We start from the raw sequence: 19,779 nt of genomic DNA, 5'->3' as shown, positions 1-19,779 counted from the left end.
TCCTGCATAGTGTATGCTGTTTTAGTTTTTTCTTTGCTCCATTTACACATCACGTTCCTTATGTGATGTAGATCTTATTCTAGCTAAATGTTGTTACATGATCTTTGCAGCATTTTATGGAGGGTCATGCCAAAACTGCACCAATATCGAGGTTACCCCTTATCACTGTCGTGCATACAAAGGATCAGCTTAAAGATATTCCCGTTTGCCAGGTATGTAACTGTTGTTCATAATTTTTTTGCTGTAGAAGCTGACTTATCGTCTGATGGGATGACTTCTTTGGCAGCCATTTCATTTGGAGCTCAATTTTTTCAATAAGCCGAACAGGGTTCTTCACTATCCTGTGAGGGCTTTTTATATCGATGGTCTCAACCTCATGGCATACAATCTCTGTTCCGGAACTGATAATATCTACAAGAAACTTTACACCTCGGTAATGTTTGATAGTCGTACTATATGAATTCAACTTATTGTTGGTCTATCTCTACTTACCGCAACCTCTGATTTCAGATTCCTGGAAATGTGGAATATCAACCAAAACACATAATATACAGTCATAAAAGGCACCTATTTCTGGTTACATATGAGTTTAGTGGTGCCACTAATGAAGTGGTGCTTTACTGGGAAAATACTGGTTCTCAACTACCTAACAGCAAAGGAAGCACTGTTAAAGGTATGCCTGTGTATTGATTCCACTAGCTGCTGTCTGTAGTTTGTGCACGCCAATGAATTACTTGATATACCAAGAAAATCCAATTTTCAAAATGTCCTATCTGGCTTCAGATTTTGTTTAGTTTTAGGATAATGTATAGTAACATATTCTATTCACTCATTTTGATATATCGGGTATGCTATAAAACAGTAGGTGTTTGTTTTTCAAATTCTGAGTGCTATATCAGCTTGAGTGGACAATCTGGGAAAAAGAACATTTCAAATAAATTCTCTATGTTTACTTGGAATTTAAGTGTTAATTCTTTTTGTGTCCTGTCTTCTGTATTGCACTTGCAATAGCAAAATGTTTGTTTCCAATGTATTTTCCTTTGCTTTCCAGGTTGTGATGCCGCCTTTATTGGCCCTGACGATGATCAGTTTGCAATTCTTGATGATGAGAAAACGGGATTGTCTATGTATATCCTCCCAAAACTAACCAAAATAGAAGACAATGAGAAAAATTTATTATCTGAGGAGAACCAAACTAAGGATGCAAATGCCTCTGCTATTCAAGGTCCTCAACAATTCATGTTTGAGACCGAAGTAGATCGCATCTTTTCCACTCCTATAGGTATTGCATCATATAATTCCATTCTTGTAAGATTGCCTATCATTGGAAATATGCCACTGCGAACTGATGCCGCATATGATTAACAGAGTCGGCTTTGATGTTTGCTTGTAATGGAAGCCAAATTGGGTTGGCAAGATTGTTTCAAGGATACCGCCTTTCAACTTCCGATGGTCATTATATCTCAACAAGAACCGAAGGCAGAAAGTCAATCAAGTTGAAGAAACATGAAACTGTTCTCCAGGTAATCAGGTCCTCTGGGAAACCCAAATGATCAACTGATAGTTACTGCCTCTACTTCAACACATGTTTCTGTGTTAGCAGTGTTGTTGTGTGGTTGTTAACTTGCTAACCAAAATTTCCACGGGATATTATGGAAGCTTATCACTGAGCCAAATAAAAAGATTTGGTATTTGGATTTTGCACCCTTATTTGAGCTGCAGTTTGCACATTTTGAGTTCTTTATTGAAGCCAAAATGATCTCATTTTGGGAAAATAAGATTGAAAATTAGGAGAATGACACGCTTGACATCAACTTTTGTTTTTTGTACTGCCACACAAAATGAAACTCCTTGAGGGCTTTGGAGTCAATGATATACTTCTGCATGACATTGGTGATATTTTACTTCTTTATTTAGAGACGATTGTCAGTTAGAGTCAAGGCCTATAAATTAGTTTCTCCCCCTTGATTTCAGTGACAGATAAATTTTCGTGTCTCTCCTCTACAGGTTCAATGGCAAGAAACCCCCAGAGGCCAAGTTGCAGGAATATTAACTACTCAAAGGGTGTTGATGGTGTCTGCAGAACTTGATATATTGGGAAGCAGCTCAAGAAAATTTGATAGAGGACTGCCATCGATATCCTTGATCAAACTAACATGCTCCTCTTTTATGTGTGCACACACAAATTCACATCACTACCGACCATATCATGTTATTTTTGTGAAATTAGTCTCGCTGGTGTATGTGGAAGCCCTTAACTTCTGCACACTTTAGATCTCTTTTATGGGTAGGGCCTGCCCTTCTCTTTTCTACAGCAACTTCCATTTGCATGCTTGGCTGGGATGGAAAAGTACGGACCATTCTTTCTACTAGCCTGCCATATGCAGGTAAGCAAATTGTGCTTTTGTGGATACTTAGGATGAAATTATGGTATTGCAATAAATGAAACTGTCTTCCTTTATGAAGCCATTGTTGGAGCCTTGAATGACCGCTTGCTGCTCGCAAATCCCACTGATATAAGTCCAAAGCAGAAGAAAGGAGTTGAAATCAAGAGCTGCCTTGTGGGGCTTCTTGAACCACTTTTAATTGGATTTGCTACAATGCAACAAACCTTTGAGCAGAAACTGGATCTTTCCGAAATATTATATCAAATAACATCAAGGTCTTCTACTGTCCTTTGAGGTTTCTATTGCAATTAAATTTCTAGTACGGTATATGATATTTTAAATATCAGATATTCAGTAACTGGCCCACAGAAAATGGAGTTGAACTCTTCTATCGTTCTTTTGCCATTAATGTTTGTGACTTTGTCCCTATTTTGACATCTTTTTTTTCACCGTATAATTGTTGCAGGTTTGATAGCTTGCGAATCACTCCTAGATCTCTCGATATTCTTGCTAGAGGCCCTCCAATATGTGGAGATCTTGCTGTATCATTAGCTCAATCAGGTCCGCAATTTACGCAGGTAAGCCTAATTCTGGTATATCTTATCACCAAACATCTCATGGTTCGTGTTCTAAATGGCATCCGAACAAATTTAGGTGTTACGTTGCGCATATGCGATCAAGGCTCTCCGGTTCTCTACTGCACTTTCTGTCTTGAAGGACGAATTCTTGCGCTCCAGAGACTACCCAAAATGCCCTCCAACTTCTCTTTTGTTCCAGAGGTTCCGACAGCTAGGATATGCCTGTATTAGGTAAGTAAATTTCCAAGGACAGAAATGAAATTTTCCGATTCGTATTTATTGTTGATGAGTTTTAGTGTACCTTGAACTGGGCTCTGAAGCCTCATCATGATATATATGTCCCTGCTGTCAATATGTATATTATGGTACTATACCTTGAGGGCAGGGACATAAATATGGTGATGAGTTTTTGTGTATCTTGGACTGGGCTTTGAAGCCTCGTCACGATATTTATGTCCCTGCCCTCAATTACTACGTATAGTGCCATAATGTACCACTTCCTCGTCGCTGTACTGAATTACCTTCATATGCTTTTTTTGTTTAAGTGAATTGTGATTTACAAGGTTCCAATTTTCTGACTTCTTGGGCATTTACTCCTGTAGATATGGTCAGTTTGACAGCGCAAAGGAAACTTTTGAAGTTATAGCAGATTATGAGAGCATGCTACATCTTTTCATATGCCACCTCAACCCTAGTGCTATGCGTCGCCTGGCTCAGAAATTGGAAGATGAAAATGGAGATCCAGAGTTGAGGCGGTACTGTGAAAGAATCTTAAGAGTACGGTCCACCGGATGGACCCAAGGAATTTTTGCTAATTTTGCAGCTGAGAGTATGGTTCCAAAAGGACCAGAATGGGGTGGCGGAAACTGGGAAATCAAAACTCCAACTGACATGAAGAGCATACCTCAATGGGAACTAGCTGGGGAAGTAATGCCATACATGAAGAATGATGAAGGTACAATCCCCTCAATAGTATCTAACCATATCGGGGTTTACTTGGGTTGTATCAGAGGCAGAGTTAATGTGGTGGAAGTGAGAGAAGACAGCTTGGTTTCCAAACCTGGCGCAATTAGCTCCTTGGGTAAACCTGTATCAGATAAACCTTTGGCACTTCCAGCTGCCGAACCCAGTTCCTTGATGGGTCTGGATGCTCTTACGAAAAAATCCACGACCGATGAACAGGCTAAGGCTGCCGAAGAATTCAAGAAATCAATGTATGGAGCAGCCGGTGATGGCAGTAGCAGTGATGAGGAAGGTGTACAAAAACCTAAGAAATTGCAAATTAGAATACGAGATAAGCCGGTTACATCTACTACTGTGGATGTTGATAAGCTCAAAGAAGCTGCAAAAACATTTAAGCTCGGAGATGGGTTGGGGCTGCCGATAAGTAGAACGAAATCTCTAACTGCGGGATCCCAGGATTTAGGTCAGATGTTAAACCAACCTTCTGCATCGACAAGCGGAGCGGCATCAGTCCCTGCTGATCTTTTCGGGATGGAGTCATGGACACCGCAACCACAACCAGTTTTGCAGCCAGCTCCAGCTTCTAAGGGAGTAGGAGTCACAGGTGGACCTATCCCAGAAGACTTCTTCCAAAACACAATCCCCTCTGTGGAAGTTGCTAAGACCTTGCCTCCTCCCGGCACTTACCTTTCCAAAATGGACCAAGCTTCTCAAGTCGGGTCTGACCAGGTTGTTCCCCCCAGCCAAGCGACCACCATTGCAACTGATGTCGGTGGTGTTCCTCCTCAGGCAAGTCAACAACCTGGTGTTCCTGCACAATTTGTTGGGCTACCTGACGGTGGTGTTCCTCCGCAGTCACCTGGTCAGACTCCTGGGGTTCAGCCATCACCGGTCCCTGTTTCCACGCAGCCCCTTGATCTTAGCATCCTCGGAGTTTCAAATACCGGTGATTCTGGAAAACCTCCCGGACAGCCTGCATCACCTCCTGCATCTGTGCGTCCAGGACAGGTGAATATGTTTGTTCCTAGATGTCTCCCCGTCAATCCAGGATTGTTCATATGGATACATAAATAAGATCGTCATATGGATAGATTGGAGTTGTTCCTCCAAAAGTTTTTATCATTTTTCATTTTTTTTATGGGAGACATAATTGCATAGTTGACTGATGCATCTTCTTTTCCGCGCGATTTAACGTTGGCAGGTTCCCCGTGGAGCAGCAGCTGCAGTATGTTTCAAGATAGGACTTGCTCACCTCGAACAAAATCATCTTCCAGATGCACTGTCTTGCTTTGATGAAGGATTCCTGGCTCTGGCTAAGGATCAATCACGTGGAGCAGACATTAAGGCTCAAGCCACAATCTGCGCTCAGTACAAGATCGCTGTAACTCTCCTCCGGGTACTACCCTCATCTTTCCACCAATACACGCCAGCAAGCAAACCTCAAAAGCTGTTAAAGCTATGAACCATCACCATCTACTTGCATTTTTTTTTGGCAGGAAATTTCAAGGCTACAAAGGGTACAGGGAGCGAGTGCTATAAGCGCAAAAGACGAGATGGCGAGGCTGTCCAGGCATCTAGCATCACTTCCGTTGCTGGCAAAGCACCGCATAAACTGCATACGGACTGCAATCAAACGGAACATGGAGGTCCAAAACTACGGATACTCGAAACAGATGCTGGAACTGCTTCTATCAAAGGCGCCGCCGAGCAAGCAGGAAGAACTGAAGGGTCTGGTTGATCTGTGTGCCCAGAGAGGTGCATTGAACAAAACCATCGACCCGTTAGAGGATCCATCCCAATTCTGCGCGGCCACGCTGAGCCGATTATCCACCATCGGGTATGACGTGTGTGATCTATGCGGTGCAAAATTCACGGCTCTCTCGGCACCTGGCTGTATCATCTGCGGAATGGGAAGCATCAAACGGTCGGATGCACTCGCTGGCCCTGCTCCTGTTCCTACACCGTTCGGCTGAAAAAAGCATATGATAGTTTCAAACAAGTTCCTTGAAGACGTTTGTGATAAACTAGAGCACTCAATTTTGGGGTTGCGGTGTCTTCGTGTGTATGTGTACGATAACTTGAATCATCTTGTTCCATATTTACCTCTATCTTTTTAGATTTAGTCTTTACGATATCCAGTAATTGATAGAATGATAATCATATAGATAGAGAGAAGATGTATAATATAATCCATCAAGTGAAAGAAAATTAAGAAAATGGCTATATATATATATATGTATATATATTTACTAAAAAGATATATAAATTCGGCTGAAAGAGTGATTAAAAAAAATAGATGGATTAAATCTTAATCATTTTTTACAGTTACATTCGATCATGAACACTAGCTTTTGGGAGTTTGAATTTCTATATTTTCGCTGCGCAAATAGCAAATGCTTGTGTTGGTCTATGTTTGGAAACATGACACGGAAACAGTTTTTAAGCAAAACATGTCTTAACTTTTATGGTATTCGTCTATTTGTTTATTCTTTTATTTTTTTAAAAAAAAACCTGTTGACTGCAATGAGTTCACCTCCGGTCCGAATATAAGATTTGATGTATAAACCGTTTAGATACAAATCCTCGAACATATCATATCATGTTTACATTTCCAGTGAAAGGAACAGATCCGAATAAAAAAGAAAGCGAGGTTGAATATATTATAAATCGTGAGACAAATGATATCTCTCGAGACAAGAAGATCCATTATTCCATCGGACAAGACACATGTCGAAACTCCAAGAACATAACATAACGAGAGCGTCTTTTCTTTTGGTACAACCAAACACCCAAATTCCCAACTCCAGCTCAAACAATACCCAGATAATGACTTCACCATAATATATATAATTTTTTTTCTCTTGGAAAGTAAAATAACTCACCAGATTCGACAAAAACATGAAGAGTGGAAAAGGGTCAATGGAAAGATCATCTCGGCCACCGCCATTAAAACGATTCTAACAATCCTTTTTTTTTCAGATCTAAGATTAACAAAATCTAACTTAAAATCAGTGAACTAAACATCATCCTAGGACAAAAATCCGAGTTCACTGCATGTCACCATCCGTTCCGTTCCAAGTCGAGTACTCTCCTTCCTGAAAACGGAAGAGAATTGCATGAAACCCGAACGAAAAAACAAAACATTTAGGTAAACGATGAAGTAACGCGACACCCATTCGTCAAGATTTTGTGAAGAGAAATGAAAAAAAAAAGTACCTGAGATTGTTTGTTATCCGGGTGAACAAATCTCCCCTCGCTGATCTTATGAGCTTTCTTGGATCCAACGTGGTCTCTCTTGAAGCCCAGCAGCCCCTTCCACCTTCCCTTCGAGGAAGAAGAAGACGACGACGGCGGTGGCTTGAGTGTGAAGAAGCCATGGCCTTCAGAACCCTCTTCCTCGATCAGAAGCTCTTCCCTCAAGGTCCTTTGGACGTGATTGGTCTGTTTGAAAGGCAGGAGCTTTCCTTTGAAGAAGAGCTCGTCGGCTGTCATCATTGCGTTGTTCGTGACCGAGAACTCGAAATCAGACGATGGCGACGAAGATGCCTTTGTTCTCGTGCTGTTGTTCTTCTGCGGGCTGATGTCGGCGAAGTCGTTGGAGAAGGAGATCCTAGGGCTAATGGGAACACCGCCATTGGAGTTGTACATTTCTAAGCATGCCATTAGCGACGAAGGCTAATCGTTTCGAATTAAACTCTGTATAAAAAGGGGCAGAGAGAGAGAGAGAGAGAGAGAGAGAGAGAGAGAGATTAAATTCTTTGAGGGGCCCTCGCGTACACAGATAAGCATTGTCCAGTTACTGCGAGTACTGTGTTTAAATAATTTTTCATAAAAAAAGAAAAAGAAAAAATCGTTTATTGAGTTTTAAAATAATAATTTGTAAAAGACGACGTCATATAAAATGAAAAGAATTGATTTTGTAATAATAAAACATCTCCATTTACATTATAAAAATACAAAAATCTGATTGTATTGCAATCCTGATTTTGAATTTTTTTTTTTTTTTAATGTGTGTAATTGAGAACCGTAATGAATGAGCAAACCGATACGAAATTAATGAGAGAGAGAGAAATAATAAACCTTTTCTCTTTTTTTTTTATAAAAAATATCTCGACACCTTGGTTATCTTGTGTATATTGAGTACACGTGGCACTTGTTGAGTGGCTGTCTGGATAATGACCATTAGTAGGTCCGAGAATTTCTGCTGACACACACTCCGACACTGTTGCGAGACTTAAATAACAAGTGGAAACTGTTCTGTATTTATGTTTGTTGTTCAAAACGGAGGAGAAGGGTGGTTCGTGTTCTTTGTTCGCAGTTTTGGGTACCATTTCTTTCCCCCTTTAATAAACAAATTAAAAATATATATAATAAAAAAAATTGTGCAATTTCCAGTCTTTTTTTTTCCTTACAAATGTCTTGTCGTGTGTGCATACGATATGATGTTTTTGTCGCGACGTGTTATCCGTTTTTTAAATTTTTCATTTAATTTACGAGGACAAATGTTTTTGAAGGTACAGCTCGCTAATGTTGTAATTTGATATCTGTAATATTCTATGTTTGTGAACAAATATATACCCAATCTTCTTTTAAAACGTTTTTTGCATATTCACTAAACAACGAAGTCTCTACATTCAAATTTTAACATCAAGTTTAACAAAAACCCATATCATGGGGTTCGTCCCAGGTCAGCTGCTTGTGAGCATGGGGAGCACCCATGACGTGGGGAGTTCGATTTCTCGTCGTCTCACTTCCTCTGACCTGCTCGCCTGTCAGTCTGTCATAACGGGCTGATTTACCTCCTACACGTGTGTTGCAGGTTCGTGCGTGTGGGCTTGGGGTTTGACCCGCAGGCGTCTAAACTTAACTACGACCCGAGCGTTAGGCGCGTCTGGTGACCAGGTCTGCGATGGACCGTTAGACGCGAGTGGTGGCCAATTCGTCTCCATTTGTAAGGGAAGGTAGTCACGGATTCACTGATGTTATAAAAAAAAAACATATCATTGTCTTTTCTTTGTTAAAAGAATATCGAAAAAGGTCGAACTTTTTTTTAAGGGGAATTATATTCATTTTGAGGGTAACTACCTTTTGATAAAAAAAAATGAAAATAAAAATAAAAAAGCAAGAGTGGGACCAGAAAAAGGATTTCAAATTCGAATAAGGGAGATTAATAAAAGAGAAAAAGAAAAGATATAAAAGGAAAGTGTAAGATGGCCAGATTTGGAGGGATGGCATCTCTTCCACGCAAGTGTCACTGAAAGCTACGTCACTCATTTTCCTCCTCATTTTAAAAACAAAAAATAAGAGCCTTTTGAATTGTTTCGAGCACATATAAATAATCACTAATTACTCGATTTATGGTTTATGAATATATATGTATATATATTAAAATATATGAATATATGTGGATATGGTAATGAATTATGAAAACAAGATGAAATAGGCAAAAGATGAATAATAAATATTCCTTTCATTTCAAAATAATTGTTGTTTTAGATTATTTCGTATTTTTTTAGATAAGAAAGAAAAAGTCATATATAATTTTATTTAATGATAAAAACAATGTTATCATTAATAATTTATTGGAATTTGATAAAGATAAAATTAGAAACCATGGTAAAAAATATTTTGAGAATGTAGAATGATAAATATTTTAAAACATGGAAAATAATTTAAAACTATAAATATTTTGAAACGGATGGAGTAAATAGCAGCAGTAGATGTGAAAAATGCCGCGGAGGCCACGGGAGAGGAGCGTTGACGCAACATTGACTAGAATGAGTAAAAAAGGAAAGTGAGGTGAGCTGGCGATACCGACTCCTCAGTTCTCTCCCCACGTGCTTCTTCTGCCCCTATCCACCATTTTCTCAACAATAATAATAACAATAATAATAATAATAATAATAATAATAATAATATATAGTGTTCAACCAGTTTATACTTCTTGTATTTTATTCACATTTGAAACTCATTAAACACCTCTCAACCATACCACAGCATACGATATAACCAACAACACATTATTATTGTTATTTACAAAAAAAAACACAAATAATAATGATGATAAAGCATACCTTTCAATACATTAATGTCCAACTATATAGTACCAATAATTAATTAACTACAGTATCTTATATATGCTGGAAGAATGTATGTCTTGTGGAGACCTCATTCACATAAATCGAGTTAACTTTTTTTATTTATTTTATGAAAATGAATTCATTCACTTTTGTTGTTTTTACAACAGGAAATACGTTGTAAATTTAAAATATATTCGGCACATAGGGACAAGAAACAACAAACAAAGACCATATGATATGGTGTGATACAACATACTTTTTGAAGTGAATATTGTCCTTTTAATTTATTCGCCACCCCTTGGTTGACCAGCGATTTCTGTCACCGATCCATTATTTATCTATCATAATAAAAAAATGTTTATGGAAGATCTCAGGGATTTCGTAATACTAAAAGTGGTGATTTGGATCTGATTAGTTTTAATTTTGAGACGAGGAATTCGAGGGAGTGACAGAGGCAGAGACTTTTGGACAACAACATAAGTAGTAGTAATAATAATAATAAAATAATGAAATTAGTCCTAATCGTTTGATTGCATGAAACAAATAAAATAATATGAATTTAACGTACAGTCAAAGGACACCGGTTGTCAATCACATGGTTCGAATTCCAATTAAAACTTTTTTCAGGTGATTAATCACAAACAAGTGGGTTTCCGCCACGTGTCGAACTTGCCAAGAGTTCAACGTTCTGCCAATGACTGGTCAAAGGTCGTTGCATCTTTTGGAAATGTGATAAAAAAAAATTCCAACACCCGAATATTTCGAACCATAAAACTGATCGCGATGGAAAAAAAATCCCATTTTTATCCGAGATTGAATACATACATATGCATATATATATATATATATATATATATATATATATATATGAAAATTTCACGAGTGAACAACATTAGCGATATTTTTAGTTAGAACAAAGCTATTTAATGCATCGAAAGCTGTTTTACAGCGTACTATACTATACGGAGGCGTACGTGCGGCGTTACATTATTATTATTATTTTAAATAAAAGTTCCTGTTCGATTCTAAAACAATTAAAAAAAAGTTAATTTATAGAGATGCGTGTTTATTATGAAGTAAATAACTTGAACTTATGGGTCGGCTCAAAACAAGCTGACAAAATGGAAGCAATGAGCTGTCCGGAATTTAGTTGGGGTACGGATATATTTGCGTAATAAAAACATAGAGACGAACATATCATAATAATAAGCCCATTATAATTTTCTGAGGCCCAATCCGTATATCGTTCCCCATGAAATCGTAGTGGGCCGGCCGGCAGGAGGGAAACGGCCGTATATCGTTCCTCTCTCTCATTTAATTGCAAGTTTTATAAAATTTTTATTAGTAACATTAAATGCTCCCATAATAAAATTAAATTTATTCCTAAGCCCCAATCAAACGCTTCCTTTTGATTTCATGCTCCCTCAAAGACCAAAAGACACCACACAACACTTCCTGCGATCCTGGTTTCTTTCTCGTATTGTTTTTCTCTTCCTCGCGAACTATATTATTGGAGATTGGCTCGTTACCTGCGTCATGGCATTGGCTTCAAGGCTCTTCAGATCAGTAGACACGAGCTTTTGGCGGGAAAGTCTCGACTTCGTTGTCAAGAGTGTTCATGTGAACTGGCCTGTAGTCCAGCCGGACCTTTCCTTCTTCCCAGTACCTGCGTGTGTGTATATACATGTATGTGCAGTTTTCATCAGATTGCTGCAATTGTTTAACACACATGGCATGGCATGGCATACGGAATGTATCATGTATGTATTTGTGCAAGAGAGAAACGATACACTCACCCCAATGTATGCTTCATCCAGTTCTCATCATCTCTTTTCTGCGGAATGGAGCCAAAGAACAAATGTTGGATTAATTAAAACGTTCATTTAGAAGGAAAGGAGAAGTGTTGAATTCATCAAATGAGGGTCTATGACACAACCGTGAAATCTTCCCGAGCATGTGCTCCTCTGCTCTCTTTTCGGGCTTCAGCAGAATGCATGGTGATGCATGCGTTTATCAGAAGGTTTTCCAACTCTACAGTCTCGATCAAATCAGAGTTCCTACAAATTACCAATCATCATCTTAAGAATATTGACACAGCCGTCATAACATCATGATACCCGTTCGCAAAGTCTCACCATATCAAACTCCGATCCTTCACCCGAACATCACCATAGCTCTCCCATGATTGGTCGATCAAGTGACAACCTGCATGTTAAAACACGCCTCTGACTGAGTGCTTCTTGTATTAAGAATGGCCAAAGGAGAGAGCTGATAATAACAGATATTAAAATAACAGATATACCTTCTTCTAGAGTCTCTTGTGTTCGGAAGACAGCTGCATTGTTCTGCATCACTCGCTGCATGTTCAATCGGATCTCAGAAGTAGGAAGCGACCCGTTGGAGTTCCTTATTTTGTCCAGCCATGCGATAGTTTTCTCACCCGCATCCTTCTCAAGAGGTTTCTGTTTCTCCCCTGTACCAAGAAAATAATACCATCACGGGCGAATTTGCTTCTTAATAAATATTATCTTCTTAAAAAAAGACCAAAACCTGGCTTCTGTATCTCTGCAACCCTATTTGCACAAGCACGGCCAAAGACAACAATGTCGAGCAGTGAATTTGCACCAAGCCGATTAGCTCCATGAACAGAAGCGCAGGCTGCCTCCCCAGCAGCCATTAGTCCTGGAATCACGGCATCTGGATCATTGCCTTCAATGGTAACCACCTGCATAACATAAGCGAAATCACTTTGGCCACATCGTTCAATGAGTTCTCTGCTTCACCAATCACAGTAAAATAACTTTTAAGCAAACTTTGTCAAAGCCTTCACATATTCTTACCTCACCGTGGTGATTTGTAGGGATACCACCCATGTTGTAATGTACGGTCGGCAAGACAGGAATTGGTTCTTTGGTAACATCAACACCGGCAAAGATGGCAGCAGTCTCAGAGATACCAGGAAGTCTTTCTTTTAGGACTTCTGGTGGAAGATGGTTCAAATGAAGATAGATGTGATCCTTTAGCGGTCCTGGTGCATACAGTGTCAGTTATCCAAATCAGACAATCCAGCAATGACAATCATTGAACAAGGTTGCCACCTGCTTTCTATAATCCATATCTCTTGTGGGAAAGGAACAAAGTAACAAAGGTTGATTGGAAGATAAAATCCAATTCATAGCGGAACGTTGAACGTACCTACGCCACGACCTTCCCTAATTTCCATTGTCATAGATCTGGAGACAACATCTCTCGAAGCAAGATCCTTGGCAGTAGGAGCATATCGTTCCATAAAACGTTCACCTTCACTATTTCTAAGAATACCGCCCTCGCCTCGAGACCCTGTGAAGTTAAATGGATAAGAATTGAATAAGTCAGCATTAGAAATCAACACCTTGAACCTTTCTTGGTAAGCAGATTCAAGATGTGGGAACAGTTACCAACCTTCAGTGATGAGACATCCCGCTCCATAAATGCCCGTTGGATGGAATTGAACAAACTCTAAATCCTGTATAAAGTTGTTCGGCAATGTTGTTAACATGAAAATGCTAGAGGAATACAAACCAAAATCTGAAATAGACATGAACCTGGAGAGGAAGTCCAGCACGTGCAACCATGGCATTGCCATCTCCGGTGCATGTGTGCGCCGAGGTTGCAGAAAAGTATGTTCTACCATAGCCCTAGAGAGAATAACAGGTAAATATATTTGCACTGCTCAAAATTTTGGATCAGATAGATTTACTTTACAAACACTTTACCCCAGTGGCCAAAATTGTCTGTGCAGCACGGAACCGATGCAATGTTCCATCCTCCATGTTCAGCGCGATTACACCGTGGCAGCTGCCTGAACATCAGAAACAATGTCGCATTACATTACAAATGTGCTTGCCCATCAGGATCAGAAATTGGTTGCTGAGAGCAATCAAGACACCTTAAAACGTCCCTAACCTTTTGTAGCATAACAGAAGCAACAACAGCAGGAAAAAGAATTCCATCTGACTTACCATCACTATTCATCAGTAAATCCAAAGCGAAATATTCAACAAAAAACTGGGTGTTATGCTTCATAGCTTGGCCATAGAGAGTATGCAAAAGAGCATGCCCAGTCCTATCCGCAGCACATGCGCAACGATACGCCTGACCACCTGACGAATTACGAGAGTACGTAAGCCAGTACGAGAAATCAACCAAATAAACTCGTAAAACTCACAGCAGAAGCAAACCATATTCTAAATCCTAGCATGTCCGGAAAAAACTCACCTTTTCCAAAGTCAAGACTCTGACCACCAAATGCACGCTGATAAATTTTACCGTCTTCAGTCCTAGAAAATGGCAGCCCATAATTCTCAAGCTCAATAACTGCTTTTGGTGCCTCTCTACACATATACTGGATGGCATCTTGGTCACCTGCACATATTCAGGGCTACAACATGTCAGCAAAACAGGAAAAAAAAAAAAAGCTCTCAAGTTGCTGTCTTACCATGGGAATCCCCAAATGACAACTGAACCGCATAGCCACTTCAGTTAAAGAAGCAAACTGATGGAAAAAGAAAGACTTCCCAAGTAAGAAAAAAGCATACCTAGCCAGTCACTTCCTTTCACAGTGTCATACATGTGCCACCGCCAGTCATCTTCTGTCATATTTCCCAATGCAGCGTTTATGCCACCCTTTACAACGGTTTCACATTATGATTAGAGGCACGAAGCAACTACTTATACCCACCCTTCTCTTTCTCGAGGGATACTTTCATCTCAGAACACGGTGATAAACATGGGTTCATGTCCAAATACCTGGGCAGCGACGGTGTGTGAACGAGTCGGAAAAAGCTTGGTAATGCAAGCGGTGTTAAATCCATGCTCCGACAATCCAATCGCCGCCCTAAGACCAGCACCACCAGCTCCGACGACGACCGCATCATATGTATGATCCACAATCGTGTACGAGGATCTCCCCTCGGTCTGCCAAACAATTACGCGAGAGAGACAAAGTAAAAACAAAACGGGTCCATAAAATAAATCCGATCAAAGGTGAACCAAAATCTCAACGATAACCAAAAACGTAGCCCTTATCCATTTCATTTCCTCAACTCCCAAACAAGTAAACGCAAAATTTTCCGAAAGAGCTCTGAACTATGAATAGACCAGAGTTCGGCCACTCTCCATCTCCCGCTTCAATATCTTCGGATACCAGACACTCGATTCAGACATAATACAGATACGATCGGATTCGAAGATCAGAAGACAAAAAAAAAAGAAAAAAAAAAGAGGGAAACGAAGAGAGATCATACCGAACCGGTGGAAAAGAATCTGGAAAACCGAGATCCAGAATGGTCATTGAAGAACGATGTCCTCGAAGAAGGAACACGAAGGCCACGAGAAACGCAGCGCCACATCTTCTTCTTCTTCCTTCACTGATTCTTATCCGAATCCTTTCTCGATCAAACGCCGGGAAATAAACTCACAAGAACGAACTTTTCCCGACGAAACAAAAGTGAAGAAATATGCTCGAAAAGGGAAAACCGGCACGCGCCTGGAGGTCACGAATGGCTTTGGGTGTCTCATTATTTTTTAAATGCCACGAATACCCCTACTGTCCATGGATAATTACTGTTTTCCCAATTCTCTTTCCGACGCTCCCGCAATTTGCCATTGGTCGTGGCTCGTGTCTAATATGAAAAATATATATATATATTTATTAACAAAATTTGATTCGAGACGAGTATATTTTAGGGGGGACATGGGCCTGAATGGTTAAAATCTAAAGTATCGAACTTGATAAAAAAAAAATAGCCCATAGATGATGATCGAAATTATAAATAGGCTTTCCGAAGGCCCTTTAAGGATAACAATAATTATATAATTCCGAATTCTTTTATTATCGTGGTATGCGACATTGGGGAATTCTTTAGGGAAACGATAATGCAGAAACCATGATTTATATGTTAAAGAAAGACGACATACACTACACATATAAATATATTGAGCGTTAACATATAAATCAATGAAGTGAGAAATTTACAAGGTGTATAACGTAACGTACCAATCCTCGTGTTTTATTTAAATTTTTATTAATTTTTTTTTTTGGTCTACAAGGGATTGCAATAACGACGGACGACGATAGGCAATCCTTTGGGGAAATCAACGAAAGGGAAGGCGAAGGGTTGGTCCTCCTCCGCTGACTCCCACCGGAAACGGAGGACCAGATGGTGTATGAACACCGCCATCTCTAGCTTCGCCAGCTCTGAGCCCGCGCAGAGCCTCGGGCCTCCTCCAAACGGCATGAAGTTCGATGTGCCCCCGCACGCCCCGTTGTTTTCCTGCGTTAGAAACGTCAAAACGTTTTAAGACCTCGAGGATTCGAAGCGAAGGAAGAGCACACGTGCATGTTGGCACCACGCCCACGTGGGCTTTTTAATCATCTCGCACCCACTGCACTCACCACCACTTGTATCATTATTATGCCACCAATTTTACCCATTATTCTTTACGGTTTTTTTACTGTGTAGAAAACAGTTACTGTTCATGAAAAAAGAATTAATAACTAAATTGTAAATTTGGATCGACCGATGGTGGAGAATCCAACACATTACGTCAAGATCAACGGCCAAGATTCTCCCTTGAATTGGGTCCCACATTAATTTCAAAGTCACCTCTTATTCGCCGATACGAAGAATCCAGTATCGTAACACGTATCTGTCTTTTTCTCAAATTTATTTTTGTTTTTTTTTTTACGCTTCACCACTCGCTTTGTCGAGCGTTATCATTTATTGTAATCCTCACAAAGAGTACATTGACCGGTCCATGTATTTATTAATGATCCATAAAATGTGAAAGATGGTTGATGGGAAAAAAAAACAAAAGTTCATCGCTTCATCCAACTTTCATAATTATGGTAAAAGTCATGGTTATGGGATGCTATCTATTCATGGATATATATATATACATATATATGATCATACATGTTTTTATTAACAAGGTTTTGTTTTTTTTTTACCTGTTGCCATCTCCAGGGGTTAAAGAGGTGAGGTTGGCCATACAAAGAAGAATCCAAATGGACGGCTGAGATCACCGGCAGCACTTTCCACCCACTTGGGATATCGTATCCTTTAAAAAAATAATTCCCAACACACGTTCATATATAAAAAATCTATATTGTGAATTTATTCCACCAACCGTTCAAGGTATTTTTTTTTTTAATTTGCTTTCATAAAATAAATTTTTTTTAAAAAAAAGTGTAATCGAAATGTTACCTTTGTACCGAACGTCTTTGAGTGCTTTCCTGTGCAAAAACCTCACAACATTTCCAAGCCGAAGAGTCTCGCTTATGACCTTCGTATCACAAAGGCGACCAAAAACGAACCATATAAATCATTAATAAAAAAAACAAAAAAAATGTTTAATAACACAAAGCTGAATAATTATGTCATAAAAAAATCATAATTAAACCGGAAAAAAGGAACATACACACTGAGTAAATTCCATTTTCTTGTAGTCATCCCAATTCAGCTCTGTCTCACCAAGCTCTTCCTTCCCCCTCGCAATCTCAAGATGCTCTTCCTTCGCCATTGACGACAAACCCACCAACATTAATCCACAGTAAATCAAATTTACACGCAAGTTATGTGCGGTAGTTAAAGTGCTTTTACTCTGAGCTTCTGGATAGCGTTAGGGCAAGCTTGCAAGAAGAAGATGGAAAGAGCAATGGCGACGGATGAGGTTTCATGGCCGGCGAAGAGCAGACTCAGTATCAGATCCAGAATCTGTTCCGTCGAAAGATTCGAATGCTTCAACACCCATCCCATGAGATCCCCGTCCGTCTTCTGTTTCTTCCCCCCCTCTCCGTTCCCTTCTTCCTTCATTCTTGCCTTCCTCTCTTCCATCTTCCCCTCTATGAATTTCAATATCGTCGACCGTGACTGCAGTAAAAAAACAAAAAGGGTTTTACTGTGTTTTACGTTTACGATGGAGAAAAGAGAAAAAGATGACATCTTTACTCAGCAGTTCGATGGCTTTTTTCTGAATTTGACAAGAGCATCAACCGCAGACAGGAACCTACTTTTCGGTTGATGGTTTTTTTTTTAACTAATTACAGTCACGTTCAATTGTATAATTAAAAAGAAGAGATTTACCCGCAGGGCTTTTCTGTAAGCGGTTCCAGGGAGATTCACAGGAGCAGAGACAACACCTTTCATGAAGGTGACATACTCTCGCTTCAGCTGCTCTGTCTCTTCCTCTCCTGGATCCATACTCATTATATGCTTCGCCATTAAATTGAATGTAAACTGTATAAGCAAAAGCCAATAAGAGGGATTAACAAACACAGAAGATACAAAATGATCAAAACCCCAGATCGTGGAGAAGTGAATGGGTGACCTTCTTGGCCTCGTCCTGAGCAGAGAAGACGGTGTCTTCTTTCCAGGAATCGAGGACGAACAAAGTATGCCTCTCGACATCCTTCAACAGGTGCGACCTGAGACGGGCGTGGCTGAGGAAATTGAGGGATATGCTCCTCATGTCTCTGTGCATGTCCCCGACAAGAACAAGCATCGACCATTTCCCAAGAATCCCTCCGATGCTACGAGGATAGCTACACTCGAACAGCTTCCCTTCGTTCTGCAATATGAACCTGTTGAGCCCTTCGTCCGCCGACACGATCGTCCGCTCCCCGAACAAATTCGATCTGTATATCTTCCCGTACCTGCCACCCGGCAAATTCAGACATTGGAGAAAATTTCAAGAGTCTTTGGAAATTTGGGTTTGTCGGGAAGTACCTGGAGATATGATCTTGCATGAAGTGTCCGAGGGAAGTGGCGGAGTAAGGTTTTAGATAACCGATGGTTTCGCCGAGAAACGGCCAACCGGAGTTACCAGGAGGAAGATTGAATCTGGGCCGGTTTCTTCCCAAAAGGATCAAGAACAGAGCAAGAGACAGAACCGAAGGAAAAAGAAGAAGGAGCATGAGAGTATCCTCTGTTTCGTACATGGAGTCTCTCTCTATCCCCCGACAGTTCCTCTGTTTTTTTTTTTTGGAGGGAGAGAGAACTTGGGAATAGGACCTCTACTGAAAAGGGAGCTTCTGTGTCTAAGAGGAGGTTTTTAAAGGAGTTCGGAGGCGCATAGTAATTTAATTATATTATTATTATATTCATTAATTTATTAAATCTTCGATTAGTTATTTTTTAATTATAAGCGGCCAATGGTTTCTCTCTGGCCTTTTCCCAATTCCACATTAAAATTGTGTTACTTTTGTTTCCTTGTTTGCTTTAAAGTTTTAGAGCAGAGTATTACCACCTTTACTAATGTCAGACCACTTGATATATTTCATATTTCACGTTTATATATATATATATATATATGGTAAATATTTCACGTTTATATGACTCTTAAACGAGTTGCTTATGTCTAGAGCAGTATCATAAGTTACATGATTTGAATATAAGTAATTTTCAGAAGATTTATATGGTCAGTAGTCATGTATAGCTTGTGGTAGATTGACATTAGCCGTAAATTAATAAGTTTAATATATATATATATTCAACCGGGGAAATTAAAACGTGGGCATTCCTTCCCCATAGCCATATATTCAGTAGTCCAAAGCCAATGAACGCAGACATAATCATGCATCATGATAACAAAATTCGAAATTACGTTACGTTTCATAAAGAAATTACTTAACTTATGTGTTCTCCATCCTCCATACAATTTTTTTTTCAAAAAAAAAAAAAGAGAGAGAGGAGAGAGAATAGCACATACACACACGCGTGGCGATGGTAA

At 39.6% G+C, this 19,779-nt stretch overlaps 4 protein-coding genes across 4 annotated transcripts in view; 1 reads left to right on the top strand and 3 right to left on the bottom strand.

The window, feature by feature from the left end:
- The window catches only part of LOC104819223, an 8,969-nt gene extending 2,909 nt beyond the window's left edge, over window positions 1-6,060 (top strand). The window contains exons 12-25 of the mRNA XM_010549200.2: window positions 1-11; window positions 111-212; window positions 287-433; window positions 511-673; window positions 1,052-1,282; window positions 1,369-1,523; window positions 2,008-2,136; window positions 2,270-2,387; window positions 2,467-2,662; window positions 2,854-2,965; window positions 3,042-3,196; window positions 3,568-4,936; window positions 5,130-5,324; window positions 5,425-6,060. The exon at window positions 1-11 is cut by the window's left edge and continues 47 nt beyond it. Of these exons, the coding sequence (XP_010547502.1) occupies window positions 1-11; window positions 111-212; window positions 287-433; window positions 511-673; window positions 1,052-1,282; window positions 1,369-1,523; window positions 2,008-2,136; window positions 2,270-2,387; window positions 2,467-2,662; window positions 2,854-2,965; window positions 3,042-3,196; window positions 3,568-4,936; window positions 5,130-5,324; window positions 5,425-5,901 (3,560 nt within the window). The 3' untranslated portion in view covers window positions 5,902-6,060. The remainder of the gene's footprint in view (window positions 12-110; window positions 213-286; window positions 434-510; window positions 674-1,051; window positions 1,283-1,368; window positions 1,524-2,007; window positions 2,137-2,269; window positions 2,388-2,466; window positions 2,663-2,853; window positions 2,966-3,041; window positions 3,197-3,567; window positions 4,937-5,129; window positions 5,325-5,424) is intronic.
- A 502-nt stretch (window positions 6,061-6,562) lies between these two features.
- LOC104819222 lies at window positions 6,563-7,642 on the bottom strand. Its single transcript, XM_010549199.2, has 2 exons — window positions 7,145-7,642; window positions 6,563-7,023 (listed from the first exon to the last, which is right to left on the bottom strand). Exons 1-2 carry the CDS (start codon window positions 7,589-7,591, stop codon window positions 6,976-6,978), a joined length of 495 nt encoding a protein of 164 aa, XP_010547501.1. The 5' UTR covers window positions 7,592-7,642; the 3' UTR covers window positions 6,563-6,975.
- A 3,561-nt stretch (window positions 7,643-11,203) lies between these two features.
- LOC104819221 (succinate dehydrogenase [ubiquinone] flavoprotein subunit 1, mitochondrial) lies at window positions 11,204-15,652 on the bottom strand. Its single transcript, XM_010549198.1, has 16 exons — window positions 15,294-15,652; window positions 14,797-14,964; window positions 14,586-14,673; window positions 14,266-14,412; window positions 14,010-14,150; window positions 13,764-13,849; window positions 13,593-13,685; window positions 13,450-13,513; window positions 13,204-13,347; window positions 12,849-13,036; window positions 12,559-12,733; window positions 12,311-12,481; window positions 12,144-12,213; window positions 11,945-12,065; window positions 11,805-11,842; window positions 11,204-11,674 (listed from the first exon to the last, which is right to left on the bottom strand). The coding sequence occupies exons 1-16, from the start codon at window positions 15,396-15,398 to the stop codon at window positions 11,572-11,574; spliced, it is 1,902 nt and encodes a 633-aa protein (XP_010547500.1). The 5' UTR covers window positions 15,399-15,652; the 3' UTR covers window positions 11,204-11,571.
- A 360-nt stretch (window positions 15,653-16,012) lies between these two features.
- On the bottom strand, window positions 16,013-19,067 carry LOC104819220 (cytochrome P450 90B1-like). Its single transcript, XM_010549196.1, has 8 exons — window positions 18,777-19,067; window positions 18,379-18,703; window positions 18,135-18,287; window positions 17,652-17,921; window positions 17,470-17,562; window positions 17,256-17,334; window positions 17,000-17,109; window positions 16,013-16,322 (listed from the first exon to the last, which is right to left on the bottom strand). The coding sequence occupies exons 1-8, from the start codon at window positions 18,986-18,988 to the stop codon at window positions 16,092-16,094; spliced, it is 1,473 nt and encodes a 490-aa protein (XP_010547498.1). The 5' UTR covers window positions 18,989-19,067; the 3' UTR covers window positions 16,013-16,091.
- Window positions 19,068-19,779: the final 712 nt, after the last annotated feature.

Source organism: Tarenaya hassleriana, unplaced genomic scaffold, assembly GCF_000463585.1.
Source record: "Tarenaya hassleriana unplaced genomic scaffold, ASM46358v1 Cleome3, whole genome shotgun sequence".
In the NCBI taxonomy this organism is placed as follows: domain Eukaryota; kingdom Viridiplantae; phylum Streptophyta; class Magnoliopsida; order Brassicales; family Cleomaceae; genus Tarenaya; species Tarenaya hassleriana.
This window is presented reverse-complemented; position numbering and strand designations above follow the sequence as displayed.

Coding starts and splice junctions, on each gene's coding strand:
- LOC104819222 (XM_010549199.2), bottom strand. CDS start 7,591: ATGGCATGCTTAGAAATGTACAACTCCAATGGCGGTGTTCCCATTAGC. Junction 7,024..7,144: donor CGGATAACAAACAATCTCAG/GTACTTTTTTTT, acceptor TTCCGTTTTCAG/GAAGGAGAGTACTCGACTTG.
- LOC104819221 (XM_010549198.1), bottom strand. CDS start 15,398: ATGTGGCGCTGCGTTTCTCGTGGCCTTCGTGTTCCTTCTTCGAGGACA. Junction 14,674..14,796: donor CACACACCGTCGCTGCCCAG/GTATTTGGACAT, acceptor ACCGTTGTAAAG/GGTGGCATAAACGCTGCATT. Junction 13,850..14,009: donor TTTACTGATGAATAGTGATG/GTAAGTCAGATG, acceptor TCTGATGTTCAG/GCAGCTGCCACGGTGTAATC.
- LOC104819220 (XM_010549196.1), bottom strand. CDS start 18,988: ATGTACGAAACAGAGGATACTCTCATGCTCCTTCTTCTTTTTCCTTCG. Junction 18,288..18,378: donor CTCAGGACGAGGCCAAGAAG/GTCACCCATTCA, acceptor TTGCTTATACAG/TTTACATTCAATTTAATGGC. Junction 16,323..16,999: donor ACCCCTGGAGATGGCAACAG/GTAAAAAAAAAA, acceptor TTTCTAACGCAG/GAAAACAACGGGGCGTGCGG.